Below are 19,914 nucleotides of genomic sequence, written 5' to 3' on the forward strand. Positions count from 1 at the left end.
TTCAGTGCTGGTCCATAGTGTTTGGAGCATTTACTACGCTGTCCCACAGTAGTGGTAGAGTATGGAAATAAACTGTACTGTTTTTCAAAGTGCTTACTGAATTACTGATTCATCTTGTTTAACTGCAGATTTACTTTTTCGTAACTTTCATAATTCTTTGTGTATTGTGTGCTAGCATAAAAACAGTTTCTAATACTGAAGTGACATTCTTTGCAACTTCTATCCATTACCAAATCTCCCTGACATTTCTCAGATTCCTGTCTCTGCTTCTGGCTGTGCTACAGCTTCATAGTGCTGAATACTTCAGAGTGAAGTCTTGGCGCAAAATCAAAACTTGCTTTTCTCACTGCTGACTCTTGTATCATTCTCCTTACTGTGGCTCTTAACAATTCTGAAATTGAGAAATCTTGTAATTGTACTTTTTTGTCTCCCCTGCCTGCAAGTCTGCCTGCCATCATGTCTGGAACATTGCCAGAAGTCATTGCCCTTAGCCTCCAATGTCTTCATTACACAGTGTAACTGATCGCTTCCTCAGTACTATGGCTATGGTTCTCTGTCATCTTCCTGATCCTCACTCCCTCGGTTTTTAAGAGAGTTATAAAGTAGCAGCCAAAGTACTCTGTTGCTTTTTAAAATTTAGTTGTATTATGCCCCATCTCACAAATTTAACATAATCTTGAAAATGGCTAAATCCAGTTCAGAAAGTCTCCTTGATTTCTAAAAACTCCCCATTTTTGTGTAGGCTAATTCAATAATTGTCAGCTCTTTCCATATATCAATTAAATTCTCTGCTTTTCTTGTTGTCTGGCTTTTTTAGGTGCTCTTTCTTGAGATCTGTTTGGATTTAACTTTTTTGTCTTCTGTTCTTTTCTGCTCCCCCCCTCACAAATAAATCATAGGATCACATTTCCTCTCTGTTTTCTGGACTCGATAAGATTTTCTGAAAACACATATGCCTTTTATAATCTTAAAAAAACGCCTTTGATGCTGGAAGTTGATGGTATAGTTCACTATTTAGTGTTGATTTTTCAGTTACCTTTGCATGAATCAAGTGGATAAAGAAAAAGCGCTAACACTTGTTTTGTGGTTTTCAATTTAATTTTTTGCAGAACTTAATTTCATTTGAACTTGGAGGTAAAAATGAAGATGGTAAAGGCAGATGCCCATTTGATCCTGCTCAAAGCTATACATCTGTTATGGTTGGTAAGTTCAGCCTTTGCATACCTCATTATGATGTATAAAAATGTTTGATCTTTTCCGCTGTAATTCTCCAGGCTCTCAGTATCAAAATGGTAGATTGCATTCGTATTTTTACATCTTTACTGTGTGTCTAGAGAGACATTAAAATACTGATGTAGTCAACCTTAACATGTTTCTTAAAACAACTCAAAACTCTGGGTTGTTTTGGAAGTAACTTTAAAAACGCTAATTTTTAAACAATATTTTCAGGTGTTTAACATATTTAGTCCAGGTAGCCTAAATGTACTTTCACTGCCTTTGTAGTATCAAGTACTTTCATTTCAGTAAATTTATCAAGTAGACTATTTTAGCTATCCTGAAGACATATCCATGAGACAGAATAGGGAAGTGAGATATTTGAGAGTATATTACTTCATGGTTAGACACCACTGAATCTTGATTGGGTGAAACCAGAGTTCACAGCTGTACCCTGATGTCACGAGATTGTAAAAGGCAAGCTTAAAGTAACGTGAAACAGGAAATGAGAAAGAAAAGAATATGCTCCCTGCATTGATGCCTAAATCCTTAAAAGGTGAGTTTGGATAATGGTGGCATTAGAAAGAAAGTAAAATAATTACTTCCAAAACTTGTGTGGCATTTCTTAAGTAAATTTGCAACTTCGTACATAAACTGTAGGTTTACATGTTAAGTGTTAAAGTACCACAAAAACAATGCTGACTTTTGCCAGTTGCTTGTGTTAAAGCAATAATAAACCCGAGTGTGGAAGGGTTAGCCTTGAGAATGGTCAGCAGAAATGTAAACATAAGACATGTCTGGGGCGATTTAGAGAAAATACTTGTTTATCTCTTCTTGTGGGAAGTTTTAAGCTTACATAGTCTCCCGAAATACTTATGTGCCCTTTTGCATAAGAAAGTCTAAAATACATGTTTTTTTGTTAAAAGATGAGGAGCTTTATTCTGGAACGTCTTACAATTTCTTGGGAAGTGAACCTATCATTTCACGGCACTCTTATCAGAGCCCTCTGAGAACAGAGTATGCAATACCTTGGCTTAATGGTAAGTGGGCTTGAGAACTGGCCCAACCAAATTGTTTTTCCTTCTTCAGTGTCACACTTAACAGACAGAGAATTTAAGTGTCTTACCTGGTGTAAGGGGCAATTGTCTGATACCTCAAAGAGACTATGTTATACTGGCATACACTGATATGTGAGTGTGTGCCCTCATGTGTGCTATCAAGAGATTTTCTTTTGAAATTTCAGGATTTTTATCATCATTGACGATGAAAACACCTTCAAGACATGCAGGCTTCAACTTGACATTAAAGGGCTACAGTTTATTTTGTATCTACTTGTTTGTCCTTGCCAGCACAGTTACAATATAGTAAGGAAGTATAGTAACTATGCAACATAGTTACAATAGAGTAAGGAAGAGAATGCTTTTGGTCTCTAATGGCTTTTCAAATTGAGCTGATCATGGTTCAGTACCTGAATTTCAAAATTGACCAAGTTTTGTGAATGCTCAGAGGTTTGTGGCTTTCTACCAAAAAGGACCAAAATCATGAAGTTAGCATATTCCAGAAGATGCATTATGCCCCAAAAGTACAGGAGTTTTGTAATACATGTTGTAATGATACTGCCATTTTCAGTGTTTCAGCTAATAGCTGAAATAGAGGAGAGGCAGGCAAGGGAGGATACCTCTGCAGGCCATCAGAAAACCACGCTTGAGTGTGGACTGAAAAATGTTGAAGTACAAGATACCGGACCATAGAGGTCTCTTGGGTACCTTAGTGCTTTCACATAGGGTTTGTGGTTTTGTTTTTTTCTCTAGTTCTGTTTTTTTAGAAATGCTATTCATATTATGAACAGCAAACTGTAGGCAGGTCAGTGACTGGAGAGCAGGTAAGTGCAGCATGAGGACTGGACAAAAAAGGACTCCTAGAGGGTCTTTGAGGGAATCAAGTTAGTAGTCTCATATATAATATAAAATTCTTCTCTTTGTAGAGCCCAGTTTTGTTTTTGCTGATGTGATAAGAGCAGATCAAAACAGCACAGATGGAGAAGATGACAAGATATACTTCTTTTTCACTGAGGTGTCTGTGGAATATGAGTTTGTTGGAAAACTGATGATTCCAAGAATAGCTAGAGTGTGCAAGGTGGGACATAGCTCAATTTACTTTTACTAATTAAACTAGAATTTTGTGTGTGTGTGTTTAAAAAGAATTTATTATTGTGGACTTATTGCCAATTAATTGGAAATGGTCAAACTTAGTGCATGCTAATGAATCAGCAATTTCAATCAGTTCTTCAGAACCGAGAAAGCCTAATTGTTGCTTTGGGAACAAATACTTGATTTAATTTTGCACACTGGTGAAATGTCAGTATATCTGACAGTTCTTCCCGGGGAAAGAAAACCAATCACTACAAAACCCAGGAACAGAAAAAGTGTGTCCCCAGCTGTCCTTCTTACTTTTTTTAAACAACTCAAAGTACAGCTCCCTGGGAAGAACTGACTTTGGAGCTGAGCGGATAGGATGTTCGTCAGTTACTTTCAGGTAGCTGTATACAAACAAAACTGTAGCTGTGTCCACAGCAGAATAGCTCTTGAGTATGGTGTGGCAGATGGGACTTCCCTGAAGCTGTTAGAGCTGCCAGAACCTCAAGGGAAGTGGTCACCAGCAGCCTGATTCTGTCACAGTTGCTGTGTTTAAACCTCAATGTGTTGGTCTGATTCAAGTACGCACTCAGGAGTGTCGGTTAAAAATCTTGCTGATGAACCAGTTTTTTTCTGGTAGAAAACATTGATTTAACAAAAACTTTTCCAGTGGAATGTATCAGTTTCCTCAGGGTTTTTTTCCAACAGGAAATTTATCTAGATGTTTTATTTTGATGAGGTTGAAATGTTTTATTTTGACTTTACTGTTTTATATTTAAGCATGGAAGTCAAAACATCAATAACAAGTTAGTGCCCTTGAGATTTCCATTAAACAAGCAGCTGGAAACAGGTTTACTTGAGGCTTATTGTTATGGCCCTCTGCCCACTGACAGCTTGTGCACTCTAAAGGGGAGTATCATGGCATATGAGAGCTTTACTGCTGCTGTTTGTTTGAAATAGGAATCAATGGCAGGTTGCAAATCTGTAAGCATTTACACTTAATTGTTTTCATAAATTTTGCAGATTTCCTTTAACACTTTGCATAACAGCATTGGATAATGAATGGAAAATATTAATAATGTTCAAATATGATCTCCTTTTGAAGAGAAGTAACAGCTACAGCTCAAGTATCAAATATTTTGAAACATTTCTAGTCAATATATCTTTACTTCTTTAAGCCTTGGTACTGCAAATCCTTAATAAAGGTGGTAATTGCTGCATTTCTTCTAATGAAATAATTAATGTCAGGCAAGTTTAAGTGCATATTTCAACATTAGAATTTAAATCATGTTTTTTAGATGTCACAGAACAAATGAAATGCTACTTATTTCTCTTAAGGGACAGTATAATACCTCCATGCTTATTTTACTTGTTCCAATAAGCAGGTTTTTTAAAGGGTACGTTTCTCACTTCAATTTTCCAAGTGTTGCTGAAGTATCTTTTATAAAAAAGCCTCATCTCTTTCTTCTGTGTTTTGATAGAAACCATTCTGTATTTTTTTTTCTTGAATCAACTAGTTTTCCTGTGGCTTCCTTACTTTTCTGCTTGTGAATGTGTTAACATTTATCAGTGTTGCTATAGATTAAATGTTAAAAAATAAGTATAGCTGTGTTCTTAAATGCAAAAATGCTGCTAATTCTCCTCACAAACACTTTTTTATTTCCTTAATACCAAAAGAGGGACCAAGGAGGATTAAGGACCTTGCAGAAGAAATGGACTTCCTTTCTCAAGGCCAGATTGATTTGTACCATCCCGGATAAGAATTTAATTTTCAATATTATCAATGACGTTTTTATTCTCAAGTCTCCAACTTTGAAGGAACCAGTGATATATGGAGTCTTTACCCCACAACTGTAAGTGTGATAGAGCCTTTTCCTGAATAAATAGTTTTAATCCCAGTTGGTCACTACAAGAAGTAATAATTACTCCTATGATTTATTCTTTTTCTTTTCCTGAACTTTTAGGAATAATGTGGGGCTGTCAGCAGTGTGCGCATACAATCTGTCTACTGTAGAAGAGGTTTTCTCAAAAGGTAAATATATGCAGAGTGCTACAGTAGAACAGTCTCATACAAAGTGGGTACGATACAATGGAGAAATTCCTAATCCACGACCTGGTGCGGTAAGTTTCTCTAATCTTGGATCTGATGACTAGTCTTTTCTTAACACTCAGGAGTAAACAAACTAGAAAATATTGGGTAGCCTATTAAAACTTAATTTTAATTTGCCCTGATGTGGATACTTTTTGTTGTAAAGACTTTGTAGAAAAATACTCGAGTGATTTACTCTGAACTCTGTATCTGGGAATCAGGGTGGAGTTTTTTAATTTATAATTGAGTTATTTGCTAGTTTTGTATTTTCATTATTTTGTTACTAATGTTCTATGGTGAAATAGATGTCAGTATACACTAGGCAACATCAAATACTTTTTAGTTCAAATGAACAGAAGTATAGCAATTGTTGCATTGTCTCAGTAGGTTCAGCAGGTTTATCCAATGCGGTACATTGCTCTGCAAACAAAAATGTTCACAGTGGAGGGCCTTTTTCACACTTTTCTTACTTTCTTATGTTGTCTGCGGTCATCTTGTTGCTACTGCTGAATAAGGTGACAGTTAAAAGTAGTCAAGAAGCATGAGAGTCCGGAAAGAATATTTTCCTGAAATGTATTTTGGGCCCAAACAAAAATGTAGTCTGAAGCTCAGGGATTAGTACAGAAGCAAAAGTACTATGAGACCTGAGGACCTTCCTCAGTAGAATGAGTGTAATGTAGAGGTGTGCTTACTGGCCAAAGTAATGCAGAGAAGAAAATGCAGGTAGCTGCTGTTAATTGTCTTTATTTTGTTACAAGTAAATGATTATAATTTGGTTGTATCTCTTTTTTGGTTTGTTCCTTCCCACCCTGCCACCAGTGTATAAACAATGAAGCCAGAGCATCAAACTACATGAGTTCTCTGAACTTACCAGACAAAACATTGCAGTTTGTTAAAGATCATCCTCTAATGGATGACTCAGTGACTCCAATGGGAGACAGACCTCGGCTAGTAAAACGAGATGTGAAGTATACCCAGATTGTAGTAGACAGAGTCAGAGCACTCAATGGCACCATATATGATGTCATGTTCATCAGTACAGGTGAGTTCTGCAAAACACTTTTTTTAATGATTCATTGATTCTTTAGGCTGAAGTATGTTCTAAGAGAAATTATTGAGATTTCCATATTTACAGTGCTTTTACATCAGCTAGTGTTTTCATTTAAAAAGTAAGGGGCCATGTGAGTAAATGGAGAATCTTACGTGCTTTGAAAAAGTATTGCAGGAAAAAAACTGCAAAACTGCAATGAGTGCAGCAAAAACATACATGAAAGAAACCCTAAGTGGTCATTCTTTGTCCCAAAAGCTCAGAGCTCCTTATGGTGGCAGACTTAATGGTTGCCATTGGCAGAGAGTTTTGTGAAATCTTCAGCAGAACAGCAAGCAGCTTATTGAGATAAATTATAGCAATTGTGCAATTTTTTCCTGCTTTTTTGTTTTAAGAATCTTACTTAAATATATTGCTTTGTTATTTCAGATCGAGGAGCCCTGCACAAAGCTATCAGCTATGAAAATGGAATGCATATTATTGAAGAAACACAGCTTTTTCCAAACTTTGAGCCAGTCCAAAGTCTCTTGCTTTCATCCAAAAAAGTAAGTGCTATAAGCATCGCGGCATTCATCTCATTTTGCTCTTCCACAAAACTTTTTAGTACGACCTTGTAACCCTGTCATGACAAAAGATGACCATTACTGTGTATAGATCCAAAAGCTGCATCTGTAACTCCTCACACTGGAGCAATATCACATACTGCCTGCTGCATTTCAGTGTGTTTGGTAGGTGGCAAGGTTCTGAAGGTGTGTAGATATGGGGAAGGTTGGAGCGGGGGGGACACAGGTGTGCAGGTCTTCTCTTGGATTCCATGTGCAGAAGCTGAAAGCTGTAACGTGTTTTAAGGTACCAGTTTTCAGATTAGGAGTGACATTAAAATCCTGACCCCTTGTGGCCATAGCAAATCCGTGAGGAAAAATCATTAGGGGGTTAGCAGAGGAGTGGTGTATCTTTCTGAGGAAATAAACTTAAGAAGAGAGAACAGTCTTGTCTGGCAGAGAGACTTATAATTGTGTAACTAATTGGTTTCTTCGTCCCAAATCTTGCAGGCTCCTGCATGCTAGATGTAGCATGGGAGCAGTCACATTGGTGTGGCTGGGGGTGAGGAGCTCTGGTTAGGTCCTGTCTGCCCAGTGGGGCACCAGTTGCAGCTCCATGTGGGGGACACAACCTTTGCCACAGGCTCCCAACCCAGCGGTTGTTCTGCACTATTAATAAGTTGCTTGGTTTAATCCTGGAGTGGTTTTGTGACAGTAGGAGGATAAGCGCTGTGTGTACTTTGTACGCTAGTTAGGCTTCTGGCCCTGGTTACTCAGACCTACAGGTCCATGAATGTATATGAAATTATTACCTTAAGCAGTGGCTTGTAGCATCAGACCCCTCAACTCTGTGTGTGTGTGTGTGTGTGTGTATGTGTTGCGTGTTTGTGTATATATAAAAAAATAAATCATTTGCTGGTTTGTTTTGCTTTATCTGCAAAGAAAGCTTCAAACGTCCTGCTTTGGTAGGAAGTTTCATCATTTTCCCTGTGATAGAAGATAATGATAGATAACTCTTCTGATAAATATGCTAATGCCCATTCTTCTAATTGTGGGTAAATTGTGGGATCATTCTACACTGGCTTAATTACAATTCCTCCATTTCTGGGGAGTGGAAGAGAAGGGATAGGCATTACAGCCTGATACAAAAGACACATGATCTAGCTGTTTCAGTACACAGTTGGTAGCCAAGGCTAGCATAGAAGTGATGGCACTGGATCTATTCACTCTGAATCCAGGTGCCACATTCTCAGTTCCTCAAGAATATCCTGAAAGTGGGAAGTGTAAAACATGGCATAGGGGCTGTGTAGGGAACGTGCTGTTTTTTCACAGAGAAACTTTTCTCAAAGCTTAGGATTGAAACAAAACACTGCTTCCTGCATGGCACTGTGGAGAGTAACAGCTTATATCTCCTGCAAGGAAAGATTTCCATGTTGCAAGAATAACTTTCAACATATAAAACTAACACCCAAAACTGAAGCAGTGCTGCCCAGTACATTCCCATAAAAGCAGTGGTCCTTTTCAGTGATGATGAGTTGGAGGTTGAGTTAGGTGCCAGAGACACAAAAGTTGTATAGCTGCGGTACACCCAAGCTGGGATTACTTCTGCTCCCCAGCGTGAGAACACAAGTTTCTACTTTCTTGGACATCACAGCAGCAATCACAGTCTGTTGCTACTGAATTCCTTTATAGAACTGCTATTGTGATATGTATAGTGGCATCCCACAGTAATGGATTAACCACAAGAGGGTAATAGTTGTTACCCTGATGGTGGGCTTCAAACCGTCCTGGAGTCAGAGTCCCTTCTGAAAAGACTGTTGCAGTAGTCTCCAGGCCCTTCATACCTTCACCTTGTTTGGAGGGTTGTGGGCAGTCCGATGAGCCAATGGTAGATCCACATAACTACCATTTGACTGAAAGATGTGTCTAGATTTTTTGAAATGGTCTGCTCAGCTTGCTGCATGTTCTCTGAACTCATGGATGTACCAACTGGGAACCATGTCAAGACACTACAACCCATGCTTAGTGTTGTGCTTTTGGCTTGGATGTTAGCTGGCAGAGCATTCAAGAGATGAGCAGCACACGGTGCATTGGGGAAGTATTCTGGCAGAGTGGGAAGCTTTTGCTAGAAAGCTGTACATCTCCAACACTGCAGACTTCCTTCTGTGGGCACTGCAGCATAGTCCAATACTAACATAAGTTAAATTTCAGGATGAAAGACTGCATTTGAATGTGTGTCTCTGAAGTTTGATTCTCTTTCAAAGTCCGTCTTCCAGCAATGCCAGCAGATTCTTTTCTGATCCAGTTTTGTCTTTCATCTTCCAGTGTCAAAGAGCTTCCTTGAAAGCTGTTTGCACACTTCATATATGAGACGAATCTGGTGCATGGTCTTGTAGCTTCCTCTAGAGACTGCTGTTAGTCAGAATGCATTCATTCATTAGTTTAATTTTAAGACAGACTTCCTCATGATGACTGCATTAAAGAGACTAACCCATTCTGAGTTCTTATGGCAAAACCTCCTTATGTCCTTAGTGAAAGAGTGCCATTGAGCCCCAAAACCTAAATTCAGTCCTAAGATACCATGTTAGTTGTTTTCTTGGAGCTGTTTCTGATGTCAAGACCAAAAGTCTGCATCACAAACATGAGATTTTTGAAGAATGTTTCTCCACTAGAAATCTTTCTTGGATGTCTGCCCATCATCTTTGATCCACATTCATCCTGACAGAGTCAAGTAGTCCTGCTGCAGGCACGACCCCTCAGTACATTTCTACATACTGAGATCCATACAACTGCAGTACAGGAAAAGCCGCTCTGTGCTTGAATCCGGCTCATTTGCCATGACAACTGCGATAGAGTGCAGATAAATCCACTCGGTATTCTGCTCAGGATGAAATCAACCCACTGCCAAGGTGGGGTGTGCTGTTCAGCTTTGTATGCACAGCCTCTCAAAAGGACTAGAGAGGGTGGTTTTGGTTTACAGTGCAGGCCCTTTTCTTGAGGCTTTGCATAATAATATGTAAATTCACAGCGTACCTTTAGCCATTGATTTCCCTGAGCTTTGAAACACATGAGTGAAATAAGGCAGCTGCCCTCCTTTTATGAGAAGGATGTTCAGGATGAGTGTGGTCTTTTCCTGCCATGCTCAGAGTGAGATTTGTTTGGGATTCCCAGCAACAGTGGGTCAAAGAGCCATTCTGTTTATATCCCCCTTTTCCTAGTTGTCTTGCCAGTGCTGTTTTCTTTGAATGCTGTTCAGTGTTCCTCCTTGAGTAGCAAGTAGTCAGCTGCATTTGGCTCTTGTAAGGCTGGTGCTGATGTGGCTGCAGAGACCTGAGTGGTAGAAGGCAGTAGGGCTGCTTTGGGTTAACAGGAGCAGGGCTAGGTCCTGTATACAGCAAGCCTTGCCTGTTCAGACTTGTGTGTGCCTGCTGCAGCCTTGTTATCAGAACAGGCTTGCCTTGCCTTGTAGGATTGTTGGTGCATTTGTATTTGTGGAAAAACTGAGTGATAAAGCCATGGTTACACATGGTTACTTTCCATTTTTATAAACTGTATCTATTTCAGGTTTCTGTTCTTTTGTCTTTTTGCACTTCCAGCATTGGTGAGTATTTTCAAGACAAGTTTTCTTTCTAGAAATAAAAGCTAATCAAAATGCTTATTCCCCTCATACTCCAGTTTTTACAAACACAGCTGTATGTATGCAACTCTTTATGTCTAATAATTTTTAAATTTTCATGAACTGGATTGTTTGGCTTTGAGAAAGTGATTGGCTGTGGGGTTTTTTTGTTGTGCTTTTTTTTTTGTTTAGGGCAGAAGATACCTCTATGCTGGTTCAAATTCTGGTGTGGTTCAGTCTCCGGTGGCATTCTGTGACAAGTATACCACTTGTGTTGACTGTGTTTTAGCAAGAGATCCTTACTGTGCTTGGAAACCGCTTGAAGCTTCCTGCATTGATATTTTTAAAGAAAGTGAAATTGAAAGGTAATAGTAGCCTTTGATTACCCAACAGTTACAATCAATACTGCATCAGTCTTGCCCCTTATCAGTAACTGGCATTTTTTTCTTAACTGAATTATTTCAGATATAGACTTCTTCCTATCCATTTATGTCTGCTTGTGCTATTTAGATAAGATGAATCTTACTTAGCATAAGAGGATGGGCAGGCTGTAGGAAACAAGATTTGAAGTTGTAATACTTGAACTTCCTTTTACAGGAGCTGGATTCAGAACATAGGTGGAGATGCTTCTTCTTGTTCTGGTGAGTTAGTCTTTGAAGAGCTCTTTCACATATCTAGGTGGAGTAGTGAAAGAGTTGTGTTTAGTATGGCTTCATTTTTGCGATTATCTGGATATTCATTGCTATTTTAATAGGTATGAGATTCTGCTTTTGAATATTTAAGCGTCTGTACAGCCTGCATGTTGTCTTAAAATGTCTGTGTTTGTATACATTTCAGTGTGCAGTGCACAAACCCCTGAAATGAACAGGGCCAGCTCAACAGCGACTTGTGAATGAAAGCAATATTTACCATAAGTACTTCTAGTGCAGAGGCCTCTGTCTCTGTGATACAGCATTCGACATTCTACTGTGAGCCTTGATAAGTGCTTGGTTATTGCTGCTGGATCAGTTGAAATGATCCTGAAAAAAGCTGGTTTTATGGTGAGAGGGGAGGGGGACTCAGAACATGATACAAAGCAGCTGAAGTACCCTCCATAGTGCTTTAAGGCAAGTAACAACAGGTCCTTTCTTTATAGTGTGTGCTGTTGCCACCAGATCAAGGAGATCTTAAAGAAGTGTTACAGGAGAATTGTACTGCAGTAAACAAAGCTCTTAAGAGTTTGATTTACTCTGTTTTATTTCTAATTCAAGCAAAGCATGGACCGCCATGAGAGTTTTGCTCATTAGTTTTTTTTGTTAATTTATGGTGTTGCGTTGTGTGTGTGCCATAAGTGCTTACATTTTTTTTAGAAGAAAGTTTGAATAACAGCACTTTGCTCAATTTCGTCTTGGATATTTTGTAGTTGCTGATTTACTTGAAATGCACTAACTGAATATAAAATTATATCAAGTTCAGCATCTTGTCAAACAATGAGTCATCTCAGATGCATGCTCAGTTGTGGATCAACAAGGTCTCATCTTGACCTAGAATTGGAGGCTGTCTTAGAGTTTGAGGTGTCCTATCTCTTAGTCTGTCTTGATGTCTCACACACAGCTGTAGCTTGGTATTTCACTGAGATTCTTGCATGCTGTCATCTTGGTCTTGTGAGGTAATCTGAATGCTGTAATCTTTACATTTCTGTTAAAGACTATAGCAGTCTTGTGAAACTATATGATTAGAGCAAACGGGAATCATTGCTGATACTCTGCACGTTTATTTTGATGTTCCAGATAAAGTAAGAGAGAATTCCCTACAGCATACATTCAAGCATGGGAGCACAGCAGAACTCAAGTGTTCTCAAAAGTCCAATCTGGCACAGGTAGTTTGGAAGTTCAGAGATGACGTGCTGAGAGTGGAGAGTCCCAAGTACCGTCTCCTGGAAAAGGCACTGCTCATCTTCAATTTATCAGAAGGAGACAGTGGTGTTTACCAGTGTTTGTCAGAAGAAAAAGTGAAGAATAAGAAGTTTTCTCAAGTGCTGGCTAAGCATGTTTTGGAACTGAAAAAGATCCAGCATACCACGGTGGGCCCCACCGCAGCAGCTGCACCAACAGAAGGTAATAGTGATGTGCCGAAAGTGTCAGCTGTATCAACCGAGGGGTCTACCGCTCACATCTCAACCACTCATGTGGTACCAGTAACGACAGCAAGAATAGTAACAAAGCCCATTGGCCCTGTCTTAACAAGTGCAGCCTCCAACACAGAGCTCTTCAATTCAATTCCTGACACGGTCCCAGAAAAGACGATGTTTCTCAAGTCAAACGATAACTTCCTGTTGATGTTCCTCTTCCTCTTCTTTTTTATTCTCTTCTTGTGCCTGCTCTCCTACAACTGTTACAAAGGGTACTTGCCAGGGCAGTGCTTGAAATTTCGCTCTGTCATGCTGCTTGGTAAGAAGAAAACAAAGTCAGATTTTTCTGATTGTGAGCAAAGTGTGAAGGAGACATTGGTGGAGCAAGGCAGCGTCAGCCACCAGAGTGGGGAGCAGCCAAAGCCAGCCCACGACACCGGCTACGAGACTGAGCCTGACTGTGGGAACGGCCAGCTGCAGCTTGGGGATTCGCTGGCACCCCGAGAGGCCAAGGACAAGCCCTTTGATGTCAAGTGTGAGCTCAAGTATGCCGACTCGGACGCAGAGGGGGACTGAAGGACCCAGTTACTCATTTCAGTGGTGGAAATCAGCTGTGGTCCTGTGGCTAGCTATTTGAGCAGAGAGCGTGGGTGTGACAGCTGAGCCATAGCAGGGTTTACATGCTTAAACTGTACAGCAAGCCAATTTGCATTCAGATCTTGCCAGATTAGAGAAGCGGTGTTCTTGTCTGCAGACCATAAGATCTTGTGTTGTACTGTCTTTTTTTTTTTTAAATGGACAGTTTCAGATCACCATTTGTTTGTTCCCAGTTTTTCCCCCACTGAGCTCTAGTGAACAGTTACTTGCTTGTTCTTCAGCTCTATTCTTCCATAGGATAAAAGTAACTTTCTAATTCAGTTGTCTTTAAAAATTACTTCAGTCTACATGTATTTCTAGCTGCCATTAAAAAAAGACCTAGTTTCATTTTAATTCCAAATTGGAAATTAAGTTTAGTTTATCAGATTGGTAAATTATAGACTTTTGTCCAGATTGGGACATTTTTTTTCCCTTTGCTTCTAGTGATTATTTTTATGCTTCATGTTTTGGCACACTAGGTCTCTTTAGTTGGTCAAAGTTAATTTTTTTAACTGCTTGTTAAGTATCTTAGATTCTAAGGTATAATGGGGATAGCATTGACTTGATTTGTGTAAGACTCTCAGGGATAATCTTGTTTAAAGGCTTTTTTCTTTGCTGCTTTCTAGAAATTTAGGTACTACAACAGTATCGGTAAAAAACATGGAGTAAGTGGGGGTGGGAGGGAGGAAATAATAGATTTAGGGAAGCTTTTCCTCCCTGCCCCCCCCCCCAGCAAGCTGGACATAGTCACATTCTATTTTCTATACAAAACTGGATATTTTTTTTTGTTTTCTTCTCTTTTTTTTTCCTTTTTTTTTTTTTTTTAATGAAACAGTACAGGCAAGCAGCTGTCAGTTAGCAGTGACATGGAGAGAGGTCTTTTGCATTGTGGAAGTAAAACAGGAATGGAGAAGAACTACAGTAATTCGGCCAGTGATTTGCTGGAATGGACTGTTAGGATACAGCCTGATGAGAAAACATTGCCGATTTTTTTTCCTTTTTTTCAGATTCAGAAATAACTCATCTTCTTTTTGTGATAAATCTTTGCAGCGTCACCCTTTCTGGATGACACCTTCCAATCTCCTATGCAACTGGAGACTGAAGCTGGAGCTGCTCAAACAATCAGTCATTTGAACTGTTTGTGAATCATGCCTGCAAACGTGAAAGTGTGCATTTGTTCTCAGCCTGGTTCACAGTAGCACTGTTTGTCTGTAAAAACATCTTGTGTGGTACAGTCCTGAAGAATTGTTCCTCTCACTGCATCTTTCTGTAAATATTGCTAGAAGTAGAATACATTTAAACAGTTAATAGCAGTATACCTGGGCTGCTCTTCTGTGTTCAACTTTCATGCAAACATAATTTAGACCATCTTAGTGTAAACAGTTTATATTTTATAAGATTCAGTTTGGTTTTATTTTTCTATTTTTAATTATGTACATATAACAGAATAAATATTAAAATAAATTGTATTATATCTTGACTTTTATGAAACTTGATACAATGACACTGCTTTCTATTTTGCAAGTACTAATGTTCCTTGTGGTTTCCTTTAAGGGGGAAAAGTGATAAATTCTGTAATTAATTTGAAGCAGATTCTCTTCTCAGATTTAGTTGAATGGGTTATAACCGGGGGTAAGGGAGGAGTGGATTGGAAGGATGGAAAAAGAAACATAGATGAAGCAGGAAAGCACTCTTCTCTAGGGGCCTAGGGACACCTCCTCTTATTACCCTTCTAAAATTCATTTGTCTTTTTGCATTATTTCTTCAGTGTGTGATGTATTTCTTACAACTTTTTTCCTTAGTACCCTCTTTTTTTTTCTTTTCTGTCCTCTTCTGTCACACAGCCTCATCTCCTATACCTTTCCCTCCTACTGGTACCTCCTTTTTGTCCTGTGTGGGAAGTGATTCACCTCCTTCACTCACCAGTACCCAGCCTGATGTTTGGTCTAGCACAGACCCTGTAAAGGTCATATTGTTGCCACCTTTCCTAAGTGACCAGGCACAGCATGTTAGTGTCCGGGGACCCTTTCGTCTCTTCTGCCAAGCCACAGGTAAGTTGGAGGACCCCTGTATATAAACCAGCATTTTCTGCATTAAAGGTTTAGCTGTGTCACCATGTATATATTTTACTTTTTTGGTGTTAAAAAAACACAACGAAAAAGACCATTTGAGGATGTGTTGTCAACATGCTGTTACCAAGAATCTGGCACTGTGAATACTGTGCTATAAAATGCAGGCTCTGATTTAGCAGCCTACTTTAGTATATTAACAGTCAATTGATTTTAATAGGCTCACTTGCATGCTGAAGGAGTTCACTGAATCATGATTACATATGGATGTTTAGCAGGTAAATATTTTCACCCTCAGTATGTATGCCATTTAAAAAATACACTTCTGTTGGATTTGAATTTAGTGTATTTTTCTAGACCAGGCGAGTTACTCATTTTTAGTCAAAGAGTAAAGTACTTGCAGAAATGACAACTTGCATTTTACAAAGAATATATTATCTGAGGTGTAGAAGAGAAGGATAAAGCTTTTTTTTCTGCAGGAATTCAACATTTGTCTTTCAGCTTTTGCTGGGATAGTAGTTGCCTGTTTGAGCTAAGTGAGATTTAATGGATCTAAACAAGGCTTAAAATGTAACTGTATTCCTTAAAAGAAGAAATTATAGATACAGATTAATTTTTAAAAGTATCAGTGTTTCATATTGGTCTGTCTGTTAGTGTGTGTTAATGTTACATGTAATCAGATCAAAATGCATAAATGTTTATTAGAGTAGGTCTTAACAAAGGCATGATTTGTATTTCCATGTTTACAAAGAACAAAAGCAGGATCAGGGTTCTTTTGTAGAATACAATCATTTAGGTTGGAAAAGACCTTTCAGCAACTTGTTCACTGTTGCTCTAGACAATTCAGAAACTTTTTTGTTGTCTACATGAAAAAAATTGTAATAGTATAAATAGCACAAAGGATTGAAACAGTTTGATAATCATGCTACAGATCTGGAATTTATTTTAAAATTACTTTTTTCATCCAACAATGTCTGTTTTCATAGAATCACAGAATGGTTTGGTTTGGAAGGGACCTTAAAGATCATCTAGTTCCAAGTCCCCTGCCACAGGCAGGGACACCTTCTACTACATCAGGTTGCTCAAAGCTCCGTCCAACCTGGCCTTGAACACTTCCAGGGAAGGGGTATCTACAGCTTCTCTGGGCAGCCTGTTCCAGTGTCTCACCACCCTCACAATGAAGAGTTTTCCCCCTTATGTCTCATCTAAACCTACCCTCTTTCAGTTTAAAACTGTTACCCCTCACCCTATCCCTACACTCCCTGATAAAGAGTCCCTCCCCACCTTTCCTGTAGGTCGTCTTTAAGTACTAGAAGGCCGCTATAAGGTCTCCCCAGAACCTTCTGTTATCCAGGCTGAACACCCCCAACTCTCTCAGCGTGTCCTCATGAGGGAGGTGCTCCAGCCACCGATCATCTGCATGGCCATCATCTGGACTTGCTCAAGCAGGTCTATGTCCTTCTTACAGTGGTGGCCCCAGAGCTGGACAGAGTACTCCAGGTGGGATGTCACGAGAATGGAGTAGAGGGGGAGAATCACCTCCCTCGACCTGCTGGCCATACTTTGCTGGATGCAGCCCAGGATACAGTTGTGGCTTTCTGGGCTCTGAGCACACATTGCTGGCTCATAATCAGTTTTCTATCCACTACTACCCCCAAGTCCTTCTCCGCAGGGCTGCCCTCAACCCACTCGTCGCCCAGCCTGTGTTTGTGCTTGGGATTGCCCTGACCCATGTGCAGGACCTTGCACTTGGCCTTGTTGAACTTCATGAAGTTTGCACAGGCCCACCTCTCCAGCCTGTCAGGGTCCCTCTGGATGGCACATCCCTTCCCTCCAGCATGTCGACTGCACCACAGAGCTTGGTGTCATCAGCAAACATGCTGAGGGGGCACTCAACCCCACTGTTGATATCTCCAATAAAGATGTTAAACAGCACCAGTCCCAACACTGACCCCTGAGGAATGCCACTCGTCACTGCTCTTTGCTTGGACATTGAGCTGTTGACTGCAAGTGTTTTGAGTATGACCATGCAGCCGATTCCTTATCCACTGAGTGGTCCATCAGTCAAACCTATGTCTCTCCAATTTAGAGACAAGGATATTGTGCAGGACAGTGTCAAATGCTTTGCACAAGTCCATGTAGATGACATCAGTAGCTCTTCCCTTTTATCCACCAATACTGTAACCCTGTTATAGAAAACCACCAAATATGTCAGGGACAATTTGCCATATTGACTGTCACCAATCACCTCCTTATTTTCCATGTGCCCTAGCGTAGTTTTCAGGATGATTCACTACATGATCTTGCTGGGCACAGAGGTGAGACTGACTGGCCTGTAGTTCCCTGGGTGTTCTTTTTTTTCATTTTTAAAAATGGGGTTATGTTTCTCCTTTTCCAGTCAGTGGGAACTTCACCGGACTGCCACGACTTCTCAAATATGATGGATAGTGGCTCAGCCACTTCATCTGCCAGTTCCCTGAGAACCCATGGATGCATCCCATGAGGTTCCATGGACTTGTGCACCTTCAGCTTCCTCAGATGGTCTCAAGTCTGATGTTCTTCTACAGTGGGCAGTTCTTCATACTCCCAGTCTCTGCCTTTGCCTTCTGCACCTTGGGCAGCGTGGCTGAAGCACTTCTGACTGAAGCAAGAAACTTCTTGAGTACCTCAGCCTTCTCCATATCCTGGGTAACCAGATCTCCCTTTTCTTCCAGAGAGGGCCCACATTTTCCCTAGTCTTCCTTTTCACTGATGTACCTATAGAAGCTTGTCTTGTTACCCTTGACATCCCTTTGTGGCCAGATTTAGTTCTACCAGGGCTATTTAATCTATGTAAAATGGCCAGATCTAATTCTATCAGGGCTTTGGCCTTCCTAACCTGATCCCTGACTGCTCAGACAGTTTCTCTGTACCCCTCCCAGGCTATCTGTCCTTGCTTCCACCCTCTGTAGGCTTCCTTTTTGTGGTTGAGCTTGTCCAGGAGCTCCTTGTGCATCTGTGCAGGCTCCTGGCATTGTTACCTGATTTCCTCTTTGTCAGGATGCCTTGCTTCTGAGCTTGGAGGAGGTGATCCTTGAATATTAACCAGCTTTCTTGGGCCCCTCTTCCCTCCAGGGCTTTATCCCATGCTACTCTACCAAGCAGATCCCTGAAGAGGCCAAAGTCTGATCTCTTGAAGTCCAGGCTAGCGAGCTTGCTGTGTGCCCTCCTCACTGCCCTAAGGATCTTGAATCCACCATTTCATGGTCACTGCAGCCAAGGCTGCCCTTGAGCTTCACACTCCCCACCAGCCCCTCATTGTTGGCGAGAACAAGGTACAACACAGCAGCTCTCCTCATTGGCTCCTCTGTCAATTGGAGATGGAAGTTATCATCAATGTATTGCAGGAACCTTCTGGATACCTTATGTCCTGCTGTGTTGTCCCTCCAACAAATATTGGGGTGGTTGAAGCCCTCATGAGGACCAGGGCTTGTGAACGTGAAGCTGCTCCTCTGTCTCTGTAGAGGGCCACATCGGCTCAGGTCTTCCTGCCCAATATGCAGAAGTCAAAGGCAGGGACTGGGAGTATGAAGAACTGCCCACTGTAGAAAGACATCAGATTTGAGACCATCTGAGGAAGCTGAAGGTGCACAAGTCCATGGAACCTCATGGAATGCATCCATGGGTCCTCAGGGAACTGGCAGATGAAGTGGCTGAGCCACTTTATGGTTGGGTGGCCTGTGGCAGACCTTCACTATAACATTTCATGTCCCTGCGTTCCCTTTAATCCTGACCCATAAACTCTCAGTTGGCTCCTCATCCATCCCCAGACAGAGCTCCATGCACTCCAGCTCATCATTGACATAGAGGGTAACCCCCCTCCTTGTCTCCCCTGCCAGTCCTTCCTAAAGAGCCTTTATTCTTCCATTCCAACACTCCAGTCATGGGAGCCATCCCACCACATCCCCGTGATGCCAATAAGGTCATACCCATGCAGGCATGTGCATGTCTCTTAACTCATGGTTTAATCCCCATGCTACGTGTGTTTGCATAGAGACATTTAAGTTGGGCCCCCAATGAAGCTGACTTGCTGACTGGAGTGTCTGGAATTCCTTTGTACTGCTCTTCTGCTGACCTGGCCTTTTCAGACACCTTCCCTTTGACCAGGCTGATTGATGAAAAAACTACCTGCTCTTCATAGTCCCTTACCTGTAGTCCTTTGTGATACTCCTCAGATGGCTCCTGACTGGATTGCTGGTGCCCCTGTGAAACAACAGCAGTGAATAACAGTCAGTGGACTGTACGAGACTTGGTAGTCTCTTGGTGACATCCCTGGTATGAGCCCCCAGTAAGCAACACCCCTCTCTAGAAAGTGCATCAGGTTGGCAGATGGGTGCCTCTGTAACTCTCAGGAGAGAGTCGCCTACTACTATCACCCATGACCTTTTCTTAGTTACACTGGTTGTTTTACAGGG

The 19,914-nt window shown here is 40.7% G+C and overlaps 1 protein-coding gene across 11 annotated transcripts in view; it reads left to right on the forward strand.

Moving 5' to 3' along the window:
* The window catches only part of SEMA4D (semaphorin 4D), a 103,601-nt gene that overhangs the window by 70,113 nt on the left and 13,574 nt on the right, over positions 1 to 19,914 (forward strand). For 5 of the 11 annotated variants that reach the window (XM_074813066.1, XM_074813062.1, XM_074813067.1 and 2 more), the window contains 11 exons: positions 1,110 to 1,203; positions 2,142 to 2,255; positions 3,200 to 3,351; positions 5,028 to 5,203; positions 5,315 to 5,471; positions 6,259 to 6,481; positions 6,917 to 7,032; positions 10,838 to 11,010; positions 11,243 to 11,286; positions 12,415 to 13,290; positions 14,442 to 14,860. In XM_074813066.1, coding sequence (XP_074669167.1) covers positions 1,110 to 1,203; positions 2,142 to 2,255; positions 3,200 to 3,351; positions 5,028 to 5,203; positions 5,315 to 5,471; positions 6,259 to 6,481; positions 6,917 to 7,032; positions 10,838 to 11,010; positions 11,243 to 11,286; positions 12,415 to 13,290; positions 14,442 to 14,536 — 2,220 coding nt within the window. In that variant the 3' untranslated portion in view covers positions 14,537 to 14,860. Of the gene's footprint in view, positions 1 to 1,109; positions 1,204 to 2,141; positions 2,256 to 3,199; positions 3,352 to 5,027; positions 5,204 to 5,314; positions 5,472 to 6,258; positions 6,482 to 6,916; positions 7,033 to 10,837; positions 11,011 to 11,242; positions 11,287 to 12,414; positions 13,301 to 14,441; positions 14,861 to 15,235; positions 15,443 to 19,914 lie in introns of those variants that run through there. The other 6 variants (XM_074813068.1, XM_074813069.1, XR_012621691.1 and 3 more) reach the window with 5 other exon arrangements.

The sequence above is a fragment of the Strix aluco genome, chromosome Z (assembly GCF_031877795.1).
Source record: "Strix aluco isolate bStrAlu1 chromosome Z, bStrAlu1.hap1, whole genome shotgun sequence".
NCBI classification, from domain to species: Eukaryota; Metazoa; Chordata; class Aves; order Strigiformes; family Strigidae; genus Strix; species Strix aluco.